Below are 20,513 nucleotides of genomic sequence, written 5' to 3'. Positions count from 1 at the left end.
AAAATGATAAAATTGTCCTAAAAATAATACAATTTACTATCTGAAATAAAAGTATTTTTGTAATTATCTAATTCAATTGTTGTATTGTTTTCCTCGTCTCATTAACTCAATTAACACAATTTAGGGGAATCTGAAATTTCATACAACAATTTATTGAGTCCACGCTTATTTTATTCAACATTTCACACTAAGAAATCTATAAATACAAGCTAAGAAACTGAAGCAAAAGAAGGCGGGATAAATAGAATCTGTGATATTGCAGTAACCCAGGTAGCACAAAGGGAGAAAGAATGGAAACGGTGTGTGAGAAGGGGGGCATTGCAACAGCATTGAACGCAAAGATATATGGAAATGGGAGTGAAACCCTGGTTCTGGCACATGGCTATGGTGAAGACCAGAGTGCATGGCAGCTCCTCCTCCCTTTGCTTGCCTGCTACTTCAAAGTGGTGGTCTTCGACATGGTTTTCTCCCCAAACGTTGACCCCAAGCTTTATGATCCACAGAGGTATCAGACGGATTTCAAGGGGTATACAGATGACTTGGTCTGCTTCCTGGATCACCTCCATCTCCATAACACTATTTATTTAGGTCACTCCATGGTTGCCATGGTTGGATGCTTGGCTTCAATCAGGAGGCCTAACCTATTTACCCATCTTATCCTCCTCAGTGGCTCCCCTAGTTGCTCCCTACCTTTTACTTCTACTCTTTGTGCCCCCATCCCCTCTATGCATGAATATGAACCGCTTTTTCATGTTTAAAAATATGGTCCATCGTATATAAGATAATAACCCTGGTCTTATCGTTACCCGATTTTACACATTATTTTAAGAAAAATCATGTAATGTACAGAATTCAATTGATTCTTGCAATCAATCATAAAAGAAGTAACATTCTATGGGTCTAGAATTCATTCACAATGATGTTGGAACCATGATGATTCCTAACAGTTGGTTTCCAACGGTCCAATGGTGTGGTGTAGGTACATCAATGATGGACGATACTACGGAGGCTTTGAGAGATCAGAAGTCAATGAGATATGCAAAAACATTGAACAAAATTTCACGGGTTGGGTACAAAATTTTGCACCAAAAGCTGCGGGACAAAACAATACAGCCACCGGAGCTAAGTTCGAGAAAACCTTAGGGAGGATGAAACCATACATTGCATTGAGTGCTGCTAAAACTGTTTTCTCTAGTGATTTCAGACACAAGTTACCTCAAGTTATGGTTCCATGCACAATCATTCAGTCCAAGAAAGATGTTATTGTCCCTCAATCGGTAGCATTTTACATCAAAAACAATGTTGGTGGCGATGCCACAGTCAAGATACTAAATACAGAAGGGCATTTCCCCCATCTATCAGCTCATAATTTACTATTTAGGGTTTTAAAAGAGACTATTCAAATAAAAAATTAGAAGAAACTATGGATCTAATTTCTTCCTCTATACGAGGGCTATTTTAATGCAAAAATAATGTTATCTTGACGACTACGCCAATGTACTCGCATATTCCAGATCAACTGATCAGATATGTGTCTCAAATCTCAATAACTTCAAGTTAGAGTACTTTCTACGTAATCCATTGCCTTCCGTTTGACAGATTCAATTCTTTCCTCATCACCACGGGACTTTTCATAATCGAGATACTTTTTGAATAAAAACTGCAAATGGAAGAGGCGTATAAGGATTATCGAGAAAGGAACAAAGGCCAACTGCAAGTATACGACATAAATGCAATTTCTTAAAGAGCAAAAGCAAAAGTATACAAACCTTCATCTTTTTGGGTGGTAAGCTCAAACTAATTGCCCTCTCAAACAGAGCACGAATCACATCTTCATCTCCAAGTCGAATTTCCTGTCAAGTTTGATTGAAAATGGTAACATATGCACAATACATATATTAATATAACCAAAGAATCAACTAGTATAAAGTCCTCACTTGATCAAGATAAATGCTCCACAAATCCGTTCTCTTTGGGTACTCCCGTAAAACTCCCTCAAACATAGATCTCCCTCTATCAGGAACCCCAGATTTGAACTCAAGTATAGCCGCCTGTGAAATAAACTTAACGTGCTTATGGCGTGGAAGGCAGAGTAAAGCACGGTTTACAACAGGTTGAACCCCATCCTGCTGTTGCGTCAACAGCACCTGCACCCGTCTCAACCAAACCTGAAATTTCTTACCATGTTAAAACTAGCTTTAATCAAATTTCTGAAAAGAAAAATCGACACAGGAATTCATGAAACACCTTGCACGAGTGCTTAAACTTCTTGCTCATTTTGTCAAGTAGCTCTTCGGCCAATTTATGTTGCTCTGTCCTCTCATACATGCCCAAAAGTGCAAAATGTACCTTTTTGGGATCACAATACTGCAATGCCCTTTGAAATACTTTTTGCACAGCTTCCTGAAATAACATCCCAATGAAGTTACAGTTACAAGAACTAATTTTGTTAAAAAAGAGGTACTCGATTGAAAGATGCATTTGCAGATCCAATGTTACCTCTGGAGGATTCCCATACTGATTCTCCAAATTAAAGTAAGCCACCCAGATATTTAGCTTCTCCGTTTCTTCTCGAATGTTAATGGTTCTCAAAGCCCTTGAAGGAAAAGAATAATATTGAAGATAAAGTTAGCGTAACAAATTATTCAAATATAACAGTGTCCTAAAGTGGGTAAGCATCTCTCATTCAGCACTGCCACTCTTTTATAAATACATTCTGTTCAACAGCTGTTTATTACATATCAATGCGGCAAACCCCCAAAATAAAACCGTAAAATGAACCCCAGAAGACAATGAAATAAATGGAAGCGCATGCAAAAAAATAAAGCTGGAAAAGCAATCTAAAACCTTAAATTATGAATGCTTGCACATGGGAGAATGAGGCTTCAGGATACAATGAAATTCATTGAAGTACGAATTTCAGTCAGACCACAATGACCCAATATGCTAAACTACAACCTATGACTTACATCCAGGCAAAGAGACCTATAAACATTGAGTCTAGCTTAATTTGGTTAACAAGCTACCAACTACCCAAGTAAACCAGAAGAGACAATAGGGACCATATGGGTTTTTGTCCCCCATTACCGAACATGATAATGTGGATAATATAATTTAAACCAAGCAGATTTATGACTCCAATCAGTTGTCTTAAAAATCTAGAAATCCTACGAAAGGTTTACAAAGAAAAAGAAGTTCGGCATTACAAAGAAAACTTTTTATATTGCTTATATTAGCATCTCAGTTTCCTATATACTCTAAACAACCAACAATTCAGTAAAAGTTTTACCTTTCAGCAATAGCACGAGCTTTCTCGATATTAGCTGAATTAAGCATGAAAGCCATGTATTTAATCCACACAAAACTACTATTAGGAGAGCTCCTAACAAGTTTCTCGAATTCATCAGTAGTTCTTGGTACATCCTTCTCCAATTGTCTTTCCTCAGCAGCTCTAATTTCACTCTCCCTGCAAAGGATAGTTTTCAAGAGTAGAACAGAGATAAGAGTCTATACACCTATCCCTATACTGGCATAACAAAAAGATAAGAAGGGATATAAAGGACCTCTCTTCCTTTGCTTTCTTTTTTGCCTGTCTCTTGCTCGTCTCATCAATGGCGGTCACCTCATTATTTTCTTGATTTTCACTAATAAAATTTTCCATGTCAGAGTGTTCAATGTCATCAAGAGTGACATCAAGTGGAGGAATTGAAGCTCTAGATTCTGCTTGAGCAAGAACATCGCTCACTCCACTTCTGTACTCGATATCCATCCCAGTTCTGTCTGTCAACAGTATTGATCGTGCCTCATCATCTGCTACACCAGTCTCTTCAATGTCTTCATCAGACTCTTCTTGTTCAGTTATTTGGAAGTCAATATCATCGGTAAAATATGAATTTTTCATGCCAAGGGAAATCCGGTGTCTTTCCTCGTCCAACTGACAAAAAGGTTCAAAGAAAAGAAGAAAGTAAGTACCCAAGTTTACAGACTTTGAGTGACGCTATTAAATGATCTAGAAATAATTATATCAGTCTGGAGTTAACCATAATGACAGACCCTATTAAGGGACACTAATGGGACACTGTTGTTCTAACAGTGTACTTTTTGTTCTTATTTTTTGGTTTTACTTTCTTTTTCTTTCTGTTTCCTACATTACTTATCACATAACTATTTGGTAGAATAATTTATACCACTTTATTAATGTAAACTCTTTCAAGGGAAAATAACCATTTATACTGTTAGATTTATAGTCAATTGAACAAAATTGCAAGTAATAATTAGTTTTTTTTAATTATCTATACCAATGAATACTCAAATTTGTGTACTCTAAATTATCATTGTTTATGTCAATGTACGAAGACCAAAGTAACCTATTAAAAGAAATATATTTTCCACGTAAAAAGGGTAGCTAAAGCTTTGCTCAACCTAAACATTAATAGATACCATCATCGCTTTAATGACAAACCTAATACTCTTTCCTAAAGTTTCTCAGAAAGGATGTTAACCTTTAATATCTTTGCTTTAACCTTCTCCCCTGCAGCATAGTTAGTTTGGATGTTCTCAATGTGATCATCTGCAAGCTCGGAGAAATGGCAAAGTCCAACCTGACCAGAAAACAAGCACAGACATGCAGTTAAACAAAGAAACCAGGTAGCAGAGATAGATATTAGGAAGTTGGCAAGTCTATAGCCTGCAAAAGATAAGATGCTGGTCCAAAATGTGGTTAAAAAAGAATTATATTGATATTTAAAAATTTGGGTTTCGGGGGGGGGGGGGGGGGGATTGCACAACTCATTCCTTACCATGTTTGTGTGGTCAAGTGTGATAAACAAACCATATGACTCCACACGCCTGATCCTGCCTGAAACTATATCTCCAACGTGCAGTCTACTAAAATCATTAATTTCAGATTTTGAAGTGCCATTAGTATCTGAATTTTTCAAGGTAACTTCTACTCGCTTTGACAAAGGCTCAACTGCTAATACCCTGCAGCATTGCCATAAATTGTCAGCACCACTATCTTTTAATCAGCAAAGAACAACCTAAAAAATAAGATTAAAACAATTACCTTCCAGATACAAGCTTTCCTATGGGAAATTCCTTTTTCGGGTCATTAACATAGCCATTAGATAAATTTGACAAGAGGATTTTTGCATCTACTTTCCTTGAAAGCATAATGAAGCATCCTTTTGGAATAACATTTTTAACATAACCCTGTAAGCCAAGAAACTAACATGAGCTGAAGGGTATAAATTCAAAATATTATTCATCTAAGAATTTAAAACCTAAATCAACCCACATAGATTTTTGGCTAAAATATAGAACAGTTTTGGAACATTTAAACATTTTTGCTCGATTTTTCAACCAAGGAATCAGTATTAAAGCTCATTAGACTAATTGAAATAGCAGGATTTTAAAAATTCAACCATCTCTACTATAAATATCATCAGTTGAAAGGCAAATGGTCCACCTTAGGATAAAGAAGGTTGGGAAAAGTTGCATATTTGCAATGTCAGATCTCATGGAAATCATTTCTCAAGAGTAAATGTGAAAACAAGAATTACACCATTGAAATCAATGCATTGCTAAAAAGGAAAATTTGATGTTACAAAACCATTTGCAATTTTTTTGGCTAAATTACAAATTCATACCTGTACAGCCATATTGGGATAAAGATCCTCGACTTTTTCTGCACGCTTGCTTGTAGAATCCCTGTTCAGAAGCATTTTAGCTTTTAACCAAATGATAAATGTCATGTCAGCAGAAATTTTGAAGGCTCATTAATACAATATATGGCTAATCATTCTTCAAGAATGGGAATTATGCAATCACATATTTCGTGGAGATTCTGACCGTTCAATGCTGCCAATCTAGGCGGGAAGCAAAGATCGTAAAGAGTTTCTTTTTTGTACATTGTATTTGTACTACACTTATGCTTATCATCAAAGTAATCCTAGAATGAAAACTGTTATTAGTTAAAAGAGCTACTTTCTTGGCCAAAAAATAAAACTCTCAGCTTGCTGCAGGGACAAGCAACTAAAAATCATAAATTGGCTGTTAAATATTCTATAATCTCCTAAAAAATTTCTTTTCAGAAATGCAGTAAACTGCATGAATGAGAAAATTTACTCTGAAGCTCTAACTTCTTTCTGTTAATATGAATGATACCAATTGGCACTTCCTTTACTGGTCATACAAATGTCAATTTGCAAAATAATAAATTTCATCACAGAATGAACATCCAAAACACTAAAAAAAATAGAATGCACATGCAGAGATAGAGAACATGATACCACGAACATTTAGATTCTAACATGTCACAATATATCATACCCAGAAGAAAGTAACTTACGCATCACTCGCAAGTTCCAAAGGATTCTTGGAAATCATGCCATCCAAAGATAGCCGTAAGGATAAATCAATGTGAATAGTTCCCTTGGTTGAGTGGCTCACTTCTAGGACTTTGCACTTAACGAATTGCCCCTCATGATATCCAGATAGTGGGTCTGATTCCCATGCATCCTTCAGTTCAGTAAAGTGAACCCTACCATAATTATTAGGACCAATTTGCACAACCAGTCCTCCTATACCTGGAAGTATTTTGGAAATTCTACCACCTAGAATGTCTCCTTCATGTATATGAGCTATCACACTATCATCTGAAATGTTATCTGATTCACCTTTTCTTTTATCTTCATCACCAACATTCGTAGTAGAAAGGGCACCTAGAGGATGTCGCACTATTCGTAACAGTTTTTTGTCCTTGTTAACATTTAAAATGTGACCAGAAACAGGCTTTCCAACTTTAAAGCGTTCCTGGAATTGCTGAAGTTCATTAGGTTCACATCCGCTATCAAGAATAAATAGTCGTGCTTTCACATGACGAGAAATGGTTAACCACCCCCATTCACTGTCCACTTTGTACACATAACCAGTGACAAGTTGTCCAGTTGAAAAATCAAACTCTTCCAGTGTAGTCTTAACACCTATTTCACCAGTATCTGCATACAGATAAAAATTTAGACAGCTGCAGTAAGACTCAAGAACCACTATCAAGCAAACAGATTTATGGGTAAGACTACCGATACAGATACCTTTATAAGAGCCCCAAGGATTAGAAACTAGTGAAGCAATGGATAGCAATCATGACAGTTTCTATGATAATATGATATGGAAATTTCTGATAAACAAGTAAAGAAAGCAATTAATGTTTCGATAGATTCATTCACTCAAATAATATAGATACTGCTATTCTGGCGACATGAGCACAGATGCTTGCTAACAGTTGGGGCTGAATCCGCTTAATTGTAAAATCATGTCCAAAGAAGGAACAGACAAATGAATTGATCTTTATTTTGACTTTAAAGTGTGCTTTGATCATATGAGTCAAGCTCGAGTCTTATAGAAAAAGTGAAACTAAAAGTAATTTGCCTTGTAGTTAATATTTTAAATATATAATAAAATTTTATTTTTATATCATGGCTTGAAAGGAGATTCACATGCATTCAACAGAAGTTTCCAAGAAATTGTCTTACCAGCAAGCATGGCGGGTTTAATAGACAAATCCCATAGGTGTCCCTTCTGATTAGGCTTTCCGACAATCCTTGCAGTGATTGTCTGCCCAACTTTGAAGTTCCCAAATGGCTTTTCAAGAACATTATTGTCATTTACCTGCCAATGAGACAATTTAAAATTAAACATGCCTTTTATATAAACATGCATTAAAGGTTATTACATAAATAAGTAGTAACAATAATACTGAAACTTATATTTCACCTCTGTTATATGAACCCGTCCACAGAAACCAATTCCAAATTTCAATCTCAACTCAAGGGGCATTATTTCAGTAACCTATGGAGCATTTAGCACAAGTTAAGTATTCAATAGACGTATTTGAATCAAACAAGCACAAAAAAGGGAAAAACATAGTTCTAAAAGATCAAACACTAATTTTTCACCTCTGCTGGAACCAATGATCCCACATTATAACTAGACTTCTTCTTGGCCCGTTTTGAACTGGATGTCTCAGTGACCTCACCAATCGAATTAAGGAGCAAAAGCAACCTTCCTGATGTTTCAGGACTTGGAAGAGCCATAACAGTTGCAATAACCCTGCATCAATCATTTCGAGTGTATTTAAGCTTGATAGGCATTAGTAACACATCCACAACAAGCATTCAAGAACACTACAGGACTTGAAAAGAAACCAAACAAAAATGAAAATGACAACTTATCCATAAGACAAAAATGGAGCTGCTATTGAAGCAATTAAACAATGGAGGATATTAACTCCAAACACCAATTACAACATAGTAAAGATTACTGCAGCCAATTTACATATACAAATAAGCGAAAAATAAGCAAAAAAGGATTGGTCACTAAAATCAACCTCACCTCTGCCCATTCACAAATTGTTTCTGGGGAAGCTTCTGTGTATTGTAATCTGCTATTGATGCATACCCTATGGCATGATTATACTCAGGAATTGCAATAACCTAATAAAACATTAAAAAGAGTTCAGAATTTATGAGACAATTGCAGTAAGCTGACAACAAATTGAACAGCATTGCCTACATACCAAGTAATGTTCTTTCACAATCTCCACAACAGCATTTACTGTTTGGTGCAGCTCCAAGGCCTTGGAAGCTTCTCTTTTGCGCTTCTAAGATCAATAAAGTTCAAGTTAGGCTCAAAACAAAGTCTACCACAAAAACTTCATAAAGGGGAAAAGATCAATGTTTCAAAAATAAAAGACAAGAGAAACTCTAATTCCAAAAGTTTTTCATCCGATAGAAATACATATTAAGGTTGCAGAGAAATAAAGTGCGAAATAGGGCTAAACCTTTTTGTGTGTTTGGCTTTTAGAGCTTCCCTCTTGTGATTTCTCAACAAATTCAGGTTTCAAGGATAAATCAACAAGGCGTTCTGCCTTGTCAACATCAAGAACTGCAGCTTGTACAACAGATCCAGTTCCTAAAGAAAGTCCACCTACTGAAAATATTACAACACACTAGGTGTCAATTGTTGCAAGGAAATTAAAAAATAAAGATAGCAAAAAATTTAAGAGAAAATACATACATTGAGAGTGTGTGATAAAGCCTAAAACATCGTTATATTTGTTAAAGCTGACAACTACTCCAATATCCTTTGCCTCTCCAATTTTTGCCTCAATGACACTGCCAATATTAAATCCTTCAATCCACTTCAACTCAGAACCATCAGAGCCCAGTGATTGCAGCCTAGCAATCTAAATTCAACAGACATGCCAAGTTCATTGTCAAAATATAGCAGAATCCAGTAGCAAAACTTAAGATGCAAAGATCAATGCTAATGCCACAAAATTTGAAGGTACTGCTTCCATTTCAGTCCATAATATAATGAATACAGATACATTTAAATGAACCCTGAATAAACAATATCAGTACCTTACTGATGTAGACAAATAAATTATGGTCAAGAGGTAACAAGTTCATTTAGTTCAATGTTCACAGCATAATACAGTCAACATCCATTGTCCAGAAATTTAGGCACCTACAGGTCATTCCATGTTTCTCAAAGGAATAATGCTCATTTTAGATGATATTTCTGTCTTTACACCAGCATCACCCACCAAGATTAGGTTGGGTATTTCTCTAGATTAGTATGAATTGCTCACAAGGATAAACAATCATGAACTCGTTTCACGAAGTAGGACTAGAACATAAACGTGCATCATCATAACATAAAGGAAGCTTGGCATTTTATACTATTTAAGCATTTTAAATAATCCCATTAAAATATAATTATAATTGGAAAAATAGAAAAATAAAAAAAGACACAATAAGTAACCTGAGACTTCAATTTGATTATAAAAGTACTTAAACCAGTCACAATAAAGCCAAACTTCACACACAGAGAGGATCACCACAACAGTATTTCATAAATCATGCTTTACAATTATTAGGTATAATTGAATAGAAATAAGCATTTCTTGAACATGAATCACAGAAAGAAGCTCTTATTATGACAAGAATATACCTTCTCCTCTAAAATAAAGTATTCTTGAATAAAGGTTGCATCTGTTGAAGAACAACATGATTGCTTCAAAGAAAGTGTTATTCTTGCTGTTTCACTATTTACCTAGAAGAAAGGGTGAGAATGTGGAGCAAGAAAAATCAGCTTATTAAATACTTCAAATATATGAAGTAAATTAAAGAATTTGGTTTTAAATAGTTCACTGACATCGACTGTATTACAGCGAACAGATTGGCCAATGTAAAAGGCTCCAGAGAGATCAGCTTTATGGTCATCCATTGCCTTCAAAATATGTACAAGGAACAAACAAGGTCAGGTAATGTGCACATGTCTAGATACTGATGAAATAGATATGAGAAACTATAAGAACTCAGTTACCTTGCTTCGAGGTGAGAAACCAGTCAAACGCCCAAGAAAGCGGACAAAGCAGCCAGTTTCAATTAAATTACAAACATAGCCCTGATTCACGAAAAAGAATAAGTAAATCTCAGAACAATTAATCAAACTGCAGTGTAGTCTAACGGATGACAGCATTAAAGAAATAGAGCATTTGTGTTAGGGATTTGGTCATGATTTGATTCTGAATTTAGTGGGGATATGATTATAATTTTATTTCCTAGTAAAAATTGCGAGCAACACAGTTACTTACATGAACCACTGTGTTAGGTCGGATCTGACTGATATCAGAAGGCAGTTGTTCAGCCGAACTTATGAGAGAGAATTTTGCAGAGAGTACAATATTATTGCCCTCAATATCTACAATAACATGAGAAATCTCAAGAAACAGAAACTGGAAAAATAAATACTGAAGCAAAAAAAAGCACCATATGGACAAATCAGCATTCCTAGAAGAAAGGAGAAAATTATTAAAAAACTTAAAATCTTTCTTTCTTGAAGATGCAGGTTGAAACAGAAAGTACATAAGTTAAGAGGGACCATGAACCATCAAACATGTACAAAGGGGAAAGACACATATAAATGAAAGTCAGACACAGAAGTATGCTACACAGAAAATGGCTTTTCATTTGCAAAGAAGGTTTTGTGACAGGACTAGTGCCTGATCTGATTGGATGAGAAAAATACAAGTTCAATCATGTTTAAATTGATTTGATTCCCATGGTAAAAATGGAATTAACCAAAAATAAGCAGCCTCTAATCAAGTGCATTTTTAAGAGATTAGCATAGATATTTACTCAACAATCCACTGGGCAACAAAGCAGGAAGCATTTTAAAAGGTCAAATTTCTTGTATTGCTGTAAATTACTTTTGATTTAAGTGTTATTTAAATAAATCCTCTGCATCTAATTAATAGGATAAAACAATGTCACATAATGAGTCTCTTTAAAGAGAAAAACTGACAAGGATGATCCAGATATACAATTCTACGCCAGTAAATTCAAGATAATTGCCTTTCTTATTCTAAATTGCCTTTCTTATTCTAATTCTTTCTTTTTGTAACTTATGATTGGAACATTTTCAAAGAGGTCAAGTCATAATAGTTTCTCAGAGAAAACATATTCTACCCAAGGAATCAGATAAAGTTGCAGTCACCATCCTTGGACAATCCATTTTTTTTTCTTTTTGCAAAACAATTTCCCCCCATCTCAAGTACATCTGTTTTTCTTATGTTTGATCCATTTTCTATATACTTTCCTACACTGAAGATTCGTTATTTGTTAGTTAACAGGAACTGCCTTAAATATAAATTTCTGTCATTTCAGATAGAAAATGAGATGATTAAAAATTTGGAAAGGGGAAATAATAACAAACACTGACATGATGCATCTACAAACAAGATTACCTAGAACCAGCAGTTGATCAAACTTATATCCAGGCTTCAGGATTGACTTCAACAAGGCAGCACGTTCTGCAAAACCAGACAGAACCTGAGAAAAAGCCAACACAAGAAAGTACAAAAGGAAAATTCTATAGAGGCAAAGAAAAGCATACCATGATGATCTGCCAAATGTTCATTAGATATCATACCCTTCAAGTGAGCTTTTGAGTTAACATTTATAACTACTGCAGAGGAAGTTAAACCCTCAACAACCCCAGAAACTATGCTACCCAACTTGACCATATCGTCTTCAGAAATCCTGCCATTCAAATTTTCAAGCAGAAGTAGAGCAGTGTCACCATACAACTTCACAGAGGAAAGAAATCACTAGCACATAGTTATATATCAGCAAAAACTTTTTGGGCTGAATGTCACTGGAAACCAGCATTAAGATGTTCCCAGCTATTTACCAATCAAGTTTTCAGCAAGGAAAAGGTGACAGGGAAGAAGTATTGGTTCACCAATAAGTCCACTAACTGAAAAGATATATATTCATAATAACCATATATACCAGATACTCATTGAAACAAACCTCACAGGCCTCATCTGCAAACTAAGATTGATATGCCTTGAAGCAGGTGAAGAACCAGTTACTTTGCATTTAACAACTTGTCCCACATGAAACATTGAATTTGGATCATCTCCTGGTCCTAAGCCAAGTTCGGATCTGATTTTGTAACAATGAATAATCAATTATCAATGAAGATTACTAAGGCAAAGGATGATAAGAATTGCCCAACATAAAAAAGAAGGGAAAAAAATCATGGATAAAAATAGCAAGGAAATATCAGGGAGGGGGGGTGTTAGAAGATGCATTAAGGGAAGAAAGTGTGATTTCAGATTCCCAGAAAAGCACTTCAGCACCCAGTTTGAGCAGTTCGGATTTTTTTCATATTATGAATTACAAATCTAATTTTCAGCACAATAACTAAAAAGCAGAGGGCAAAAAATAAAAAGTGACATCAAGAAGCAATTACTAATATGCCAAACATTCCTGCATCTTGCATTATTAATTACTTCAAACAAGTGGAGATTTTTATTCCTATTGTAGATAAAGTCTCTTATAGGCATAAGACTATTACTCTAGCATATTTAATTTCAAGAATCCTGGGGGTTTCTACTTATCAATACATTCAATTTCCTTCATAACCTAAATTCATCACTTCAAAATTTTAATATACACTATCTTAAATGTTGCTTAATTTCCATACATTCATCAATAAATGACAAATAATTAACAAACAACATATACCATGAAATATAATCAAGGAATGCAAAACTAAACATTTCAAGTCAATAAACTGAATTGTTTCAAGCCCACAAGATAATGATGATGAAAGGAAAGAGAGAAAAAACTCAAAGAAAAAAGGACCGATTGTAGGAATTCTACTGTTGTGGTTGGAGAACCAACCTAGGTGCAAATCCTTGGACTCCATTGTAAAACCGGACAAAGAATCCATGTTTTTCAATTTTAGTTATCCATCCGTGAGTTACTAGTCCCTCAGTTGCTTCAGCATAAGAACTAATAATACCAAGTTTCGATTTCACCTGCAAGAGCACCCATTAGCAAAGTATTGTTCAGAATTAATAGAATATTAATGGACATGGGTTGCTAATATTAGAGGGTTCATGAAGTACTCATGACCATACAAATTTGTTTATCTTTTTTTTTTTTTTAAAGGAGCATTAAGAGCTAATGTCACTATTGGCAGAGAGAGAAATTCCCAATGTGGGCAGTCTCAATCCCAAATAGATTCCATCTTTATGGACAATATAGTTGCAATTATTGTGTTCATAACAGTAACTAAATATTCAAAACAGATCCACCATAAAACAGGCAGTTAAGGAGCGCAAGAGACAAATATGGTTCTATAGAAATTCCCCCTACAAGCAGCAATAAAATGTCAATTATGAGTAATACAAACTCCCCATCCAAAGGAATGAGATAGAAGATAGAGCCATTCAACAAGACTATTATGCCCCAACAATAGACACTAGTACGTCAGAATTTGTCCATATAGCTGTCTTATCTAATACTGGGAAAGGAGCAGAACAAATGAGAAATTCAAAAGGCACTAATATAAGCAAAACAGGAACATACAAGAGTTTTCTTGTAAGTGACAGTTATTCTCTTAGACTTGCAACCGAGCACCCGGAAGACTAATTCAGCTCCAACCTGCAAAGCGAAACATGCCAATGAGAAACAATGCTTTGAGCTTTAGCAGTAAAAACTCAAACAATAAAAACAAAATAGACCATTTCAGATATGACCTTAAACTTCTTTCCAGGTTTTGCAATTTCAAATTCAGACATGTGCCGTGTGGGACATAGTGCCTTCACACCACCAGGAAATTGCACAATGGCACCGAAGCTGTCAAGTGCAATGACTTTAGCTTTTACCACCATCCCAGGTTTCACATCTGAGTGAGTGAAAACTGGCCCTTCAAATGCACTGGCCTGCTTGCAGAAACCAAAGGGGGAAAATTAAGTATAAAGCTATCTACTGAAATCAACAAGATACAGCATCTCAAATGAAGCAGAAATTTTGGAATTTTCTATTACCAACAAATGCACACTCAAGTTATAAGCAAGCAAAAAGCAACCTTTAAAATACCAGTGGCAAGCCCTTCCAAGTGTCGGAATCCAAGAATTCGAACTCGAACTTGAGAACCTTCCTTAAACTTTTTTTCTAGCTTGCGGACTTCCTCTTCAGCCACATCAGATACCTGAAACACTGAATTAGCAACTAGGATGCAAATGCAAATATATCAATGAAAAACAAATCTGAAGCAGAAATTAAACACACATTCACATAGGCTGGAGTTGACACTGGTTTAGAAGGGATTTCGAGCAGAAGACCAAACCCTCTATCGACCCTGACCACTTTTGACTGATCAAAAATATCTCCAATGTTAACATGCTGCATGTACACCCAAAACACATTAGTCCAGAACAGGCATGACAGGTTATTAGGTTAAAAACATAATCACAGAACAATTATAAGAAATGAGATTATTCTCAGAAGAAAACTGAATGACCATAATCACAGAACAATTATAAGAAATGCCAATTATCATTAGTGCCTTTGCAGTAGAGTGACAAATGATGGCAGACACTTCCTGCCCAGTCTCAAAAGTCACAATATTAAATGTGAATGATAAATAATTTGTGCACTTCAAAACTGAACAAGTAATAGGCAGCAATCAAGGCAGAGAACCACAATTTCCTTGCACCAAATAGATAAGAATTGCATTAGGTTCAGAAAACAAATTTTCATCAGAAGTGTGGAGCCCAAATTGAGTAGATATTATAAGATAACCTTCAAGTCATGACAGCAAACTTCACATTCCCAGAATCTATAATAGAACAAGCATGAAGATATAATATATCCTCAGTAATCATACCGATGGAGGAGCTTTGTTATGAACAAGATGAGGATTCAGGGACAAGCCAACTGCTCTAGTTGAGGGATCAATAAACAATATCCGAGCATTAACCTGAACAAAATAAAAAATATGAGTATATTTTCAAGACTGATGATTTAGAAATTTCAACATACAACAAAATGTTAAACAAAATAGGTTAATAACATAACCAGGAAAATATGCCTTGAGTTTACGAAAATGTAGTTTGGCGGCAAAACAATCAAAGGAATAATCATTAAACTAACAAGTTTCATGCTTGTAAACTAGAACTTTTGAAGACTAATACCTAATATGCAACCCAAGAATAGGTACTTCAAAATAACCGTAGTATATCATTCACAACATAGCTGCAAAATAGTTGAGCCAACTAATGGCAATGTATCTCAAATGCTCAATCGTGATCTAGCCTGTATTTCATTCTACAGCACCTACAAATTTAAATTTAAGGCATGCCATGAACAGTGAAAATTGATTTATTATTATCTTACCATACCATAATACTGAACTAGGTCATACTGTTTCATTTCAGATGACAAAATTAAAATACAAGATCCTTGTTACAATGTAAAAGATCATATATTAAGTTTAAAGAGATGTTCGGAATTGATTCCCTGGCACAAAGTGAAAATCACAATAATCAGAAAGAAAATGGTGCTATTATCAATAAAAGTTACAAAGAAAAATACCTTCTTATTTTGATTGTAGTCATCCTTCCAGTTCTTATTAGGGAATTTATTTTGTAAATGACACATATCAACCTGTATAAATCAAACAAGGTAGGAAAATATTATAGCCAGTAGCCTTGTACAAACCAAACTTAGCTCTGGATTCAATCAACATCCTACAGATAGTTTTCTAATGAGAATCAGTAAACTTACTGTTCCAGTAAAGTATGTCAGAAATGATAACATGATACCATTCTCAAGGGTTGACCGCACCGAAGCATTAATCAACATGCCAGGGATAAGAAGATCAATTGAGATGCCCTTAAGATCCTTGGTCTGCATAACAAAACAACCAAAAGTAGAATGTCAAGTCAGGGTAAACAAAAGAGAAACCAATTAGACAAGAAAAACAATGGCACATGAGAACCATACTACACATTTAGACACGGTATCTGGGTCAGAACTCAAATTAACAACTTTGCGAGTTTTATCAATGCTCTTAATAACCCCTTGTAAAAACTGTCCAGTCCTCACTTCAACGTCCTTGCTTTCTGAAAAGAGACCAAAATGAAAACAAGAAAAATTTTAAGAAAAACATGAAAGAGTTCACCAAAAGAAATGTTTGTGTATCATATTTAAATGTGGTTATGAGAAGTGCAGAGCAAGCCAGTTATAAGATATTCTACTAAAAGAACTTACCATGAAAATGATTCAGTAAGAACCACATAGCACCATCCTTAACCAAGCCAAAATGTTTTAATTCAAAAAGGTGGAAAGAATTTACTAAAAAGAAAGATTTAACCAAAACAAAAGTACTGATATAATATTAGGTGTTCAGAGAGACAAGGTAAAAAGGTAACTTATAAGTTAATCCACTACAGAATAGAACTTGGCATACAACATAGCACCCTTCCCAAGCATGCCAAAAAGTTTCAGAAATATGAAAAAATCAGTGGTGCCAACTTATATCCCAGGAAACTCCTAAAACCAACTCTATGCTTATTGTTTTTGTATTTTCTAAGTAAACTACTTAAATAACAAGCATGCAATTATAAGTTTTTGAAACCCAAGAAGCATTTTTGGTAACATAAACCCAGGAAACCTTGCATGAACTAATATGTGGATTTCTTAGCATAGCTATGTTTTCTTATTGTGGGTCAAAAATTGAGAGTTTTGCAATTGCAGAAACATGAAAATGCAAAAACATGGAAAAATCAGCGTGCAAACTTATATCCCAGGAAACTCCTAAAACCAAGTCTAAGCCTCTTGTTTTTGTATGTTTTAAGTAAACTACTTGCATAACTACAAGAGTGAGATTATAAGTTGCGAAACCCAAGAAGCTTTCTTGGTAACATAAACCCAAAAAGCGTTGCATGTACTACAATACCGATTTCTCAGATAGCTATGTTTTTCTTATTGTGGATAAAAAATTGAGAGATTTTGCAATTGCAGACCCGCCTCAAATTGCACATTAACTCCTTCCCCCTCATACGAGAGATTATACTCAAAACCACAATGAACAACACCTTTGCTGATTACAGACAACTGGCAGTGCATAGCTTTTCAAAAACTTCAATAATTGACAAAGATCTAAAGTGACCATAGTCTAGAAAATATCAACTATGACGTTGTCCCAGACTCCCACAGATTTTCATCATGCTTCCCAAATTCTTAGAACCTCTTCCAAGATTCAAAACAATCATTCAAATTCACAACCTCAATAGTTTCAGAAAATGAGCATAAATAAGAACTTTGAAAAAAATCAAATAAAAAAAAACCCAAGAGATTTTACTTAGGTCAATAATAGCACAAGGGAAAATGACAATTGACAAAGGAGAAGTAACAAGAACAGAAGTTCCAATATGTACCAGCATGGCCATCTTTTCGTAAAAACCCCGTGAATGACGATAGTCCAAAGTGAAGCATGTAACCATGATCTTCAATGCTTATAACGTATCCAGTGAGAACCTGCGACCATATCCAGTTTCATATACCAAATTAACATCATCATCAAGAGGGTATTAACATTGAAAGAAACATCTAGTTGGAATTTGGAAAACCTATGTCAAAATCTGCAACCTATAACAATTTGATGTACCAGAAAAAGCACGCTGACCATCTATTCCTAAAAAATGCCACCGTATGTAACATTCAACCTACAACAATTTCCACCATAACAGGGAAGCATTCAACTTTGTTTCCTTCAATCCATTTTACAATCAAAAGCTCCGCATAGTTCAACAACAATCATTATAATTAATACTGTCAATAATAATAGTTCATAAAAATTAGCATCTAAGTTCATTCAATATTTACAACTAAACAAATTTTCAAGAAATTCTAAATATTCATATCTAAGAACTTTCAAGGTACTTAAAGAATATCATCTGTTGGTTAACCTTTTTTCACTATTCAAGTGGATGATAAACTAGTCAAACTACCATATTCACCTTAGATAATATAATCTCCATAAGAAAAATGCAATATCAATAAGGATAATGAGCTAATTTTAGTTTTATTTTTGGCCAACGTAATAATTTTAGTTTGATTAACTAAAAGCTGCTTCAAAATAGAAAAAATTTATGATAGCTTACCATATGAACTTAAGAGCATCCAGCATTGAGGACAATTTTTTTTTTTAAAAATTCCCTCATAGTTAACTTGCAGAGAATAATTTAATTTTTTCAATAACAACAATTATTTAATAATTTTGCCCAATTCCTTGAAGTGAAGCTGCTTTTCAATAACAACAATTATTTAATGGCCAATGACATAGATTTAAGCCTACAGGGGAAGAAATACAAAGATTGCCAAGATTACTCAATTCTCTGATGATTAATCAACATACCATCCCCTCTTGAACAGCATCCAAGGTGAAGCCTTTGTGCAACAAAGAGAGACGCAAGGAAAGCCATATTTTTCTTTTGCCAGTCTCCTTCTTATCATCATCCAACTGCAGCACAATGCAAGAAACCAGCTGCCCAGGGTAGAATATATTTTTGAGGAAATCCCCTTCATTGTTCTGGCAAGAAAAGGTTCATCCCCTAAGAAACTCAATGCAACGATTGCATGCATGACATGGAAAAAATGGGAGGATAACCAAAATGAAGAAAAGATAAAGAAGAAGAACAACTATATCCCCTGAGAAAGAGGTTTATATGCAGGTGTACCTCAACTTTATTACTGACAACAGGATCAAGAGCATCACCAGCACGAACTAAACCACGTAAGCCACCTGGAAGACTAATTACAAGATCCTTCTCATTTACTTCAGCAACAACTCCCCAGAGCTTCATTCCAGGAGAAATATTCTATATGCATACAGAAGAGAGAAACTAAGTTAATTTAGAAGTTTAGAAAATACCCTAACACATATAAACTAATCAAAGCAGAGCTTAAGTTCAAAGAAAATCAATGAAAGAAAACTCGTTAAGACTTAGATCATCAAATGCCCCCACATTTCCTACTAGAGTAATGTGACAGAACATCCAAATAAGAATAAAAGATGCCGATGATGGGGAAAAAGGCAAAATGAAATTTAAAAGAAAAAAATACCACAAGAAATTTTACATTTAAAGCAGGTGACAAAAGAATGGAACAATAAAAAAGCCACCAATAAAAAAGCCAGTAACTCCACTTTAAATATATATGACCATCATAAGGACAACAAGTGAAGAAGAATAACTCCAAGTTGGCAAGATTGTACAAATTTACAAAATTAGGAGTTCCATGTTCATAAAGAGAACTAATAGAACCATTTCATTAAGTATCACAAAGATTATGGTTTGATGATAACAATTTAATACAAAAGATAAAAACAAAATAAAATAAACTTGCTTGGAAAAATGTTCCCTTTGGGATTTATACCTTCAAAGTTATTTTATTTGCGTATCTAGGTAGTTTGCCAGTAATGCCATCACCAAACAAGGAACCCAAGTCATCCGGCATAGCCTGGATTTTCTTCTGCGATTTCTTCCTCTTATTCTTCTTTGATGCCAGCTCCTCTGCCTCAAACTCCGCATCCACTTCTGCTCGAATTTCATCACGTTCGTGTTTGCTCAAGGAACTCCCCCCGCCTGTCAAATCCCCATTTAGAGAACGTTTCGTTAAACCAACGATCATTTTTCAATTTAATCATTGTAATCCAATTCAATGACAACCCTTGTTTTTTCTAGGGAAACAAATAGAAAATTGAAGGAGAAGGGGGGAAAAAAACCTCTGGGGAAGTCGGGGACATCGTCTTCAAGTTGCAAAGCTACAGCCTCAGACTTAACGGCACCGTCCTTCTTCGTTTTGAACTGTTTCTTGGACGCTTTATTGAACTTCGGTTTCCCTTCATTGGATTTTTTCTTCTGAAATTTCTTTGAAGACGCTGCCATTCTTTACTTCAGAAAAAAATACGAAACCCTAACGAGCTCAGATTAAGAGAAAAAAAATTTTGAGGATTTTCGAAAATTTTGAGTTTGTTTGGGAGTTAACTTGAAAGCGAGGAGGAGACGAGGGTTTAGACTTTAGAGAGGTTTAAGACATGAGCGCAAACATTTTATTACAACGGAAGCCGCTAGGGCTCGCAAT

General features: G+C 35.0%; 2 protein-coding genes across 4 annotated transcripts; one reads left to right on the top strand and one right to left on the bottom strand.

The window, feature by feature from the left end:
• Nucleotides 1-200: 200 nt before the first annotated feature.
• LOC107891230 (probable esterase KAI2) lies at nucleotides 201-1,490 on the top strand. 2 transcript variants are annotated; one of them, XM_016815959.2, is made up of 2 exons: nucleotides 201-505; nucleotides 980-1,490. In XM_016815959.2, the coding sequence occupies exons 1-2, from the start codon at nucleotides 291-293 to the stop codon at nucleotides 1,413-1,415; spliced, it is 651 nt and encodes a 216-aa protein (XP_016671448.1). In that variant the 5' UTR covers nucleotides 201-290; the 3' UTR covers nucleotides 1,416-1,490. The 2 variants fall into 2 exon arrangements, with proteins under 2 accessions (XP_016671448.1, XP_040956670.1); XM_041100736.1 differs by having other exon boundaries at nucleotides 226-526.
• On the bottom strand, nucleotides 1,243-20,462 carry LOC107891228 (rRNA biogenesis protein RRP5). 2 transcript variants are annotated; one of them, XM_016815957.2, is made up of 40 exons: nucleotides 20,155-20,462; nucleotides 19,806-20,014; nucleotides 19,109-19,249; nucleotides 18,787-18,960; nucleotides 17,807-17,906; nucleotides 16,371-16,489; nucleotides 16,152-16,274; nucleotides 15,960-16,031; nucleotides 15,253-15,345; nucleotides 14,655-14,768; nucleotides 14,452-14,574; nucleotides 14,120-14,305; nucleotides 13,950-14,024; nucleotides 13,260-13,396; nucleotides 12,381-12,515; nucleotides 11,962-12,107; nucleotides 11,813-11,878; nucleotides 10,661-10,767; nucleotides 10,390-10,470; nucleotides 10,219-10,293; nucleotides 10,015-10,116; nucleotides 9,076-9,244; nucleotides 8,840-8,988; nucleotides 8,576-8,659; nucleotides 8,392-8,492; nucleotides 7,956-8,109; nucleotides 7,774-7,848; nucleotides 7,533-7,668; nucleotides 6,350-6,998; nucleotides 5,649-5,709; nucleotides 5,066-5,211; nucleotides 4,800-4,983; nucleotides 4,503-4,601; nucleotides 3,564-3,934; nucleotides 3,290-3,466; nucleotides 2,500-2,596; nucleotides 2,248-2,403; nucleotides 1,938-2,168; nucleotides 1,770-1,853; nucleotides 1,243-1,660 (listed from the first exon to the last, which is right to left on the bottom strand). In XM_016815957.2, the coding sequence occupies exons 1-40, from the start codon at nucleotides 20,315-20,317 to the stop codon at nucleotides 1,553-1,555; spliced, it is 5,772 nt and encodes a 1,923-aa protein (XP_016671446.1). In that variant the 5' UTR covers nucleotides 20,318-20,462; the 3' UTR covers nucleotides 1,243-1,552. The 2 variants fall into 2 exon arrangements, with proteins under 2 accessions (XP_016671446.1, XP_016671447.1); XM_016815958.2 differs by having other exon boundaries at nucleotides 7,533-7,563.
• Nucleotides 20,463-20,513: the final 51 nt, after the last annotated feature.

Source organism: Gossypium hirsutum, chromosome D09 (assembly GCF_007990345.1).
Source record: "Gossypium hirsutum isolate 1008001.06 chromosome D09, Gossypium_hirsutum_v2.1, whole genome shotgun sequence".
Taxonomy (NCBI): Eukaryota; Viridiplantae; Streptophyta; class Magnoliopsida; order Malvales; family Malvaceae; genus Gossypium; species Gossypium hirsutum.
The sequence above is the reverse complement of the archived record's forward strand: the minus strand, read 5'-3'. Positions and strand labels throughout refer to the sequence as shown.

Coding starts and splice junctions, on each gene's coding strand:
- LOC107891230 (XM_041100736.1), top strand. CDS start 291: ATGGAAACGGTGTGTGAGAAGGGGGGCATTGCAACAGCATTGAACGCA. Junction 527..979: donor TATCAGACGGATTTCAAGGG/GTATACAGATGA, acceptor GGTGTGGTGTAG/GTACATCAATGATGGACGAT.
- LOC107891228 (XM_016815957.2), bottom strand. CDS start 20,317: ATGGCAGCGTCTTCAAAGAAATTTCAGAAGAAAAAATCCAATGAAGGG. Junction 16,032..16,151: donor TGACATACTTTACTGGAACA/GTAAGTTTACTG, acceptor TGATTTATACAG/GTTGATATGTGTCATTTACA. Junction 10,471..10,660: donor GACCTAACACAGTGGTTCAT/GTAAGTAACTGT, acceptor TTCGTGAATCAG/GGCTATGTTTGTAATTTAAT.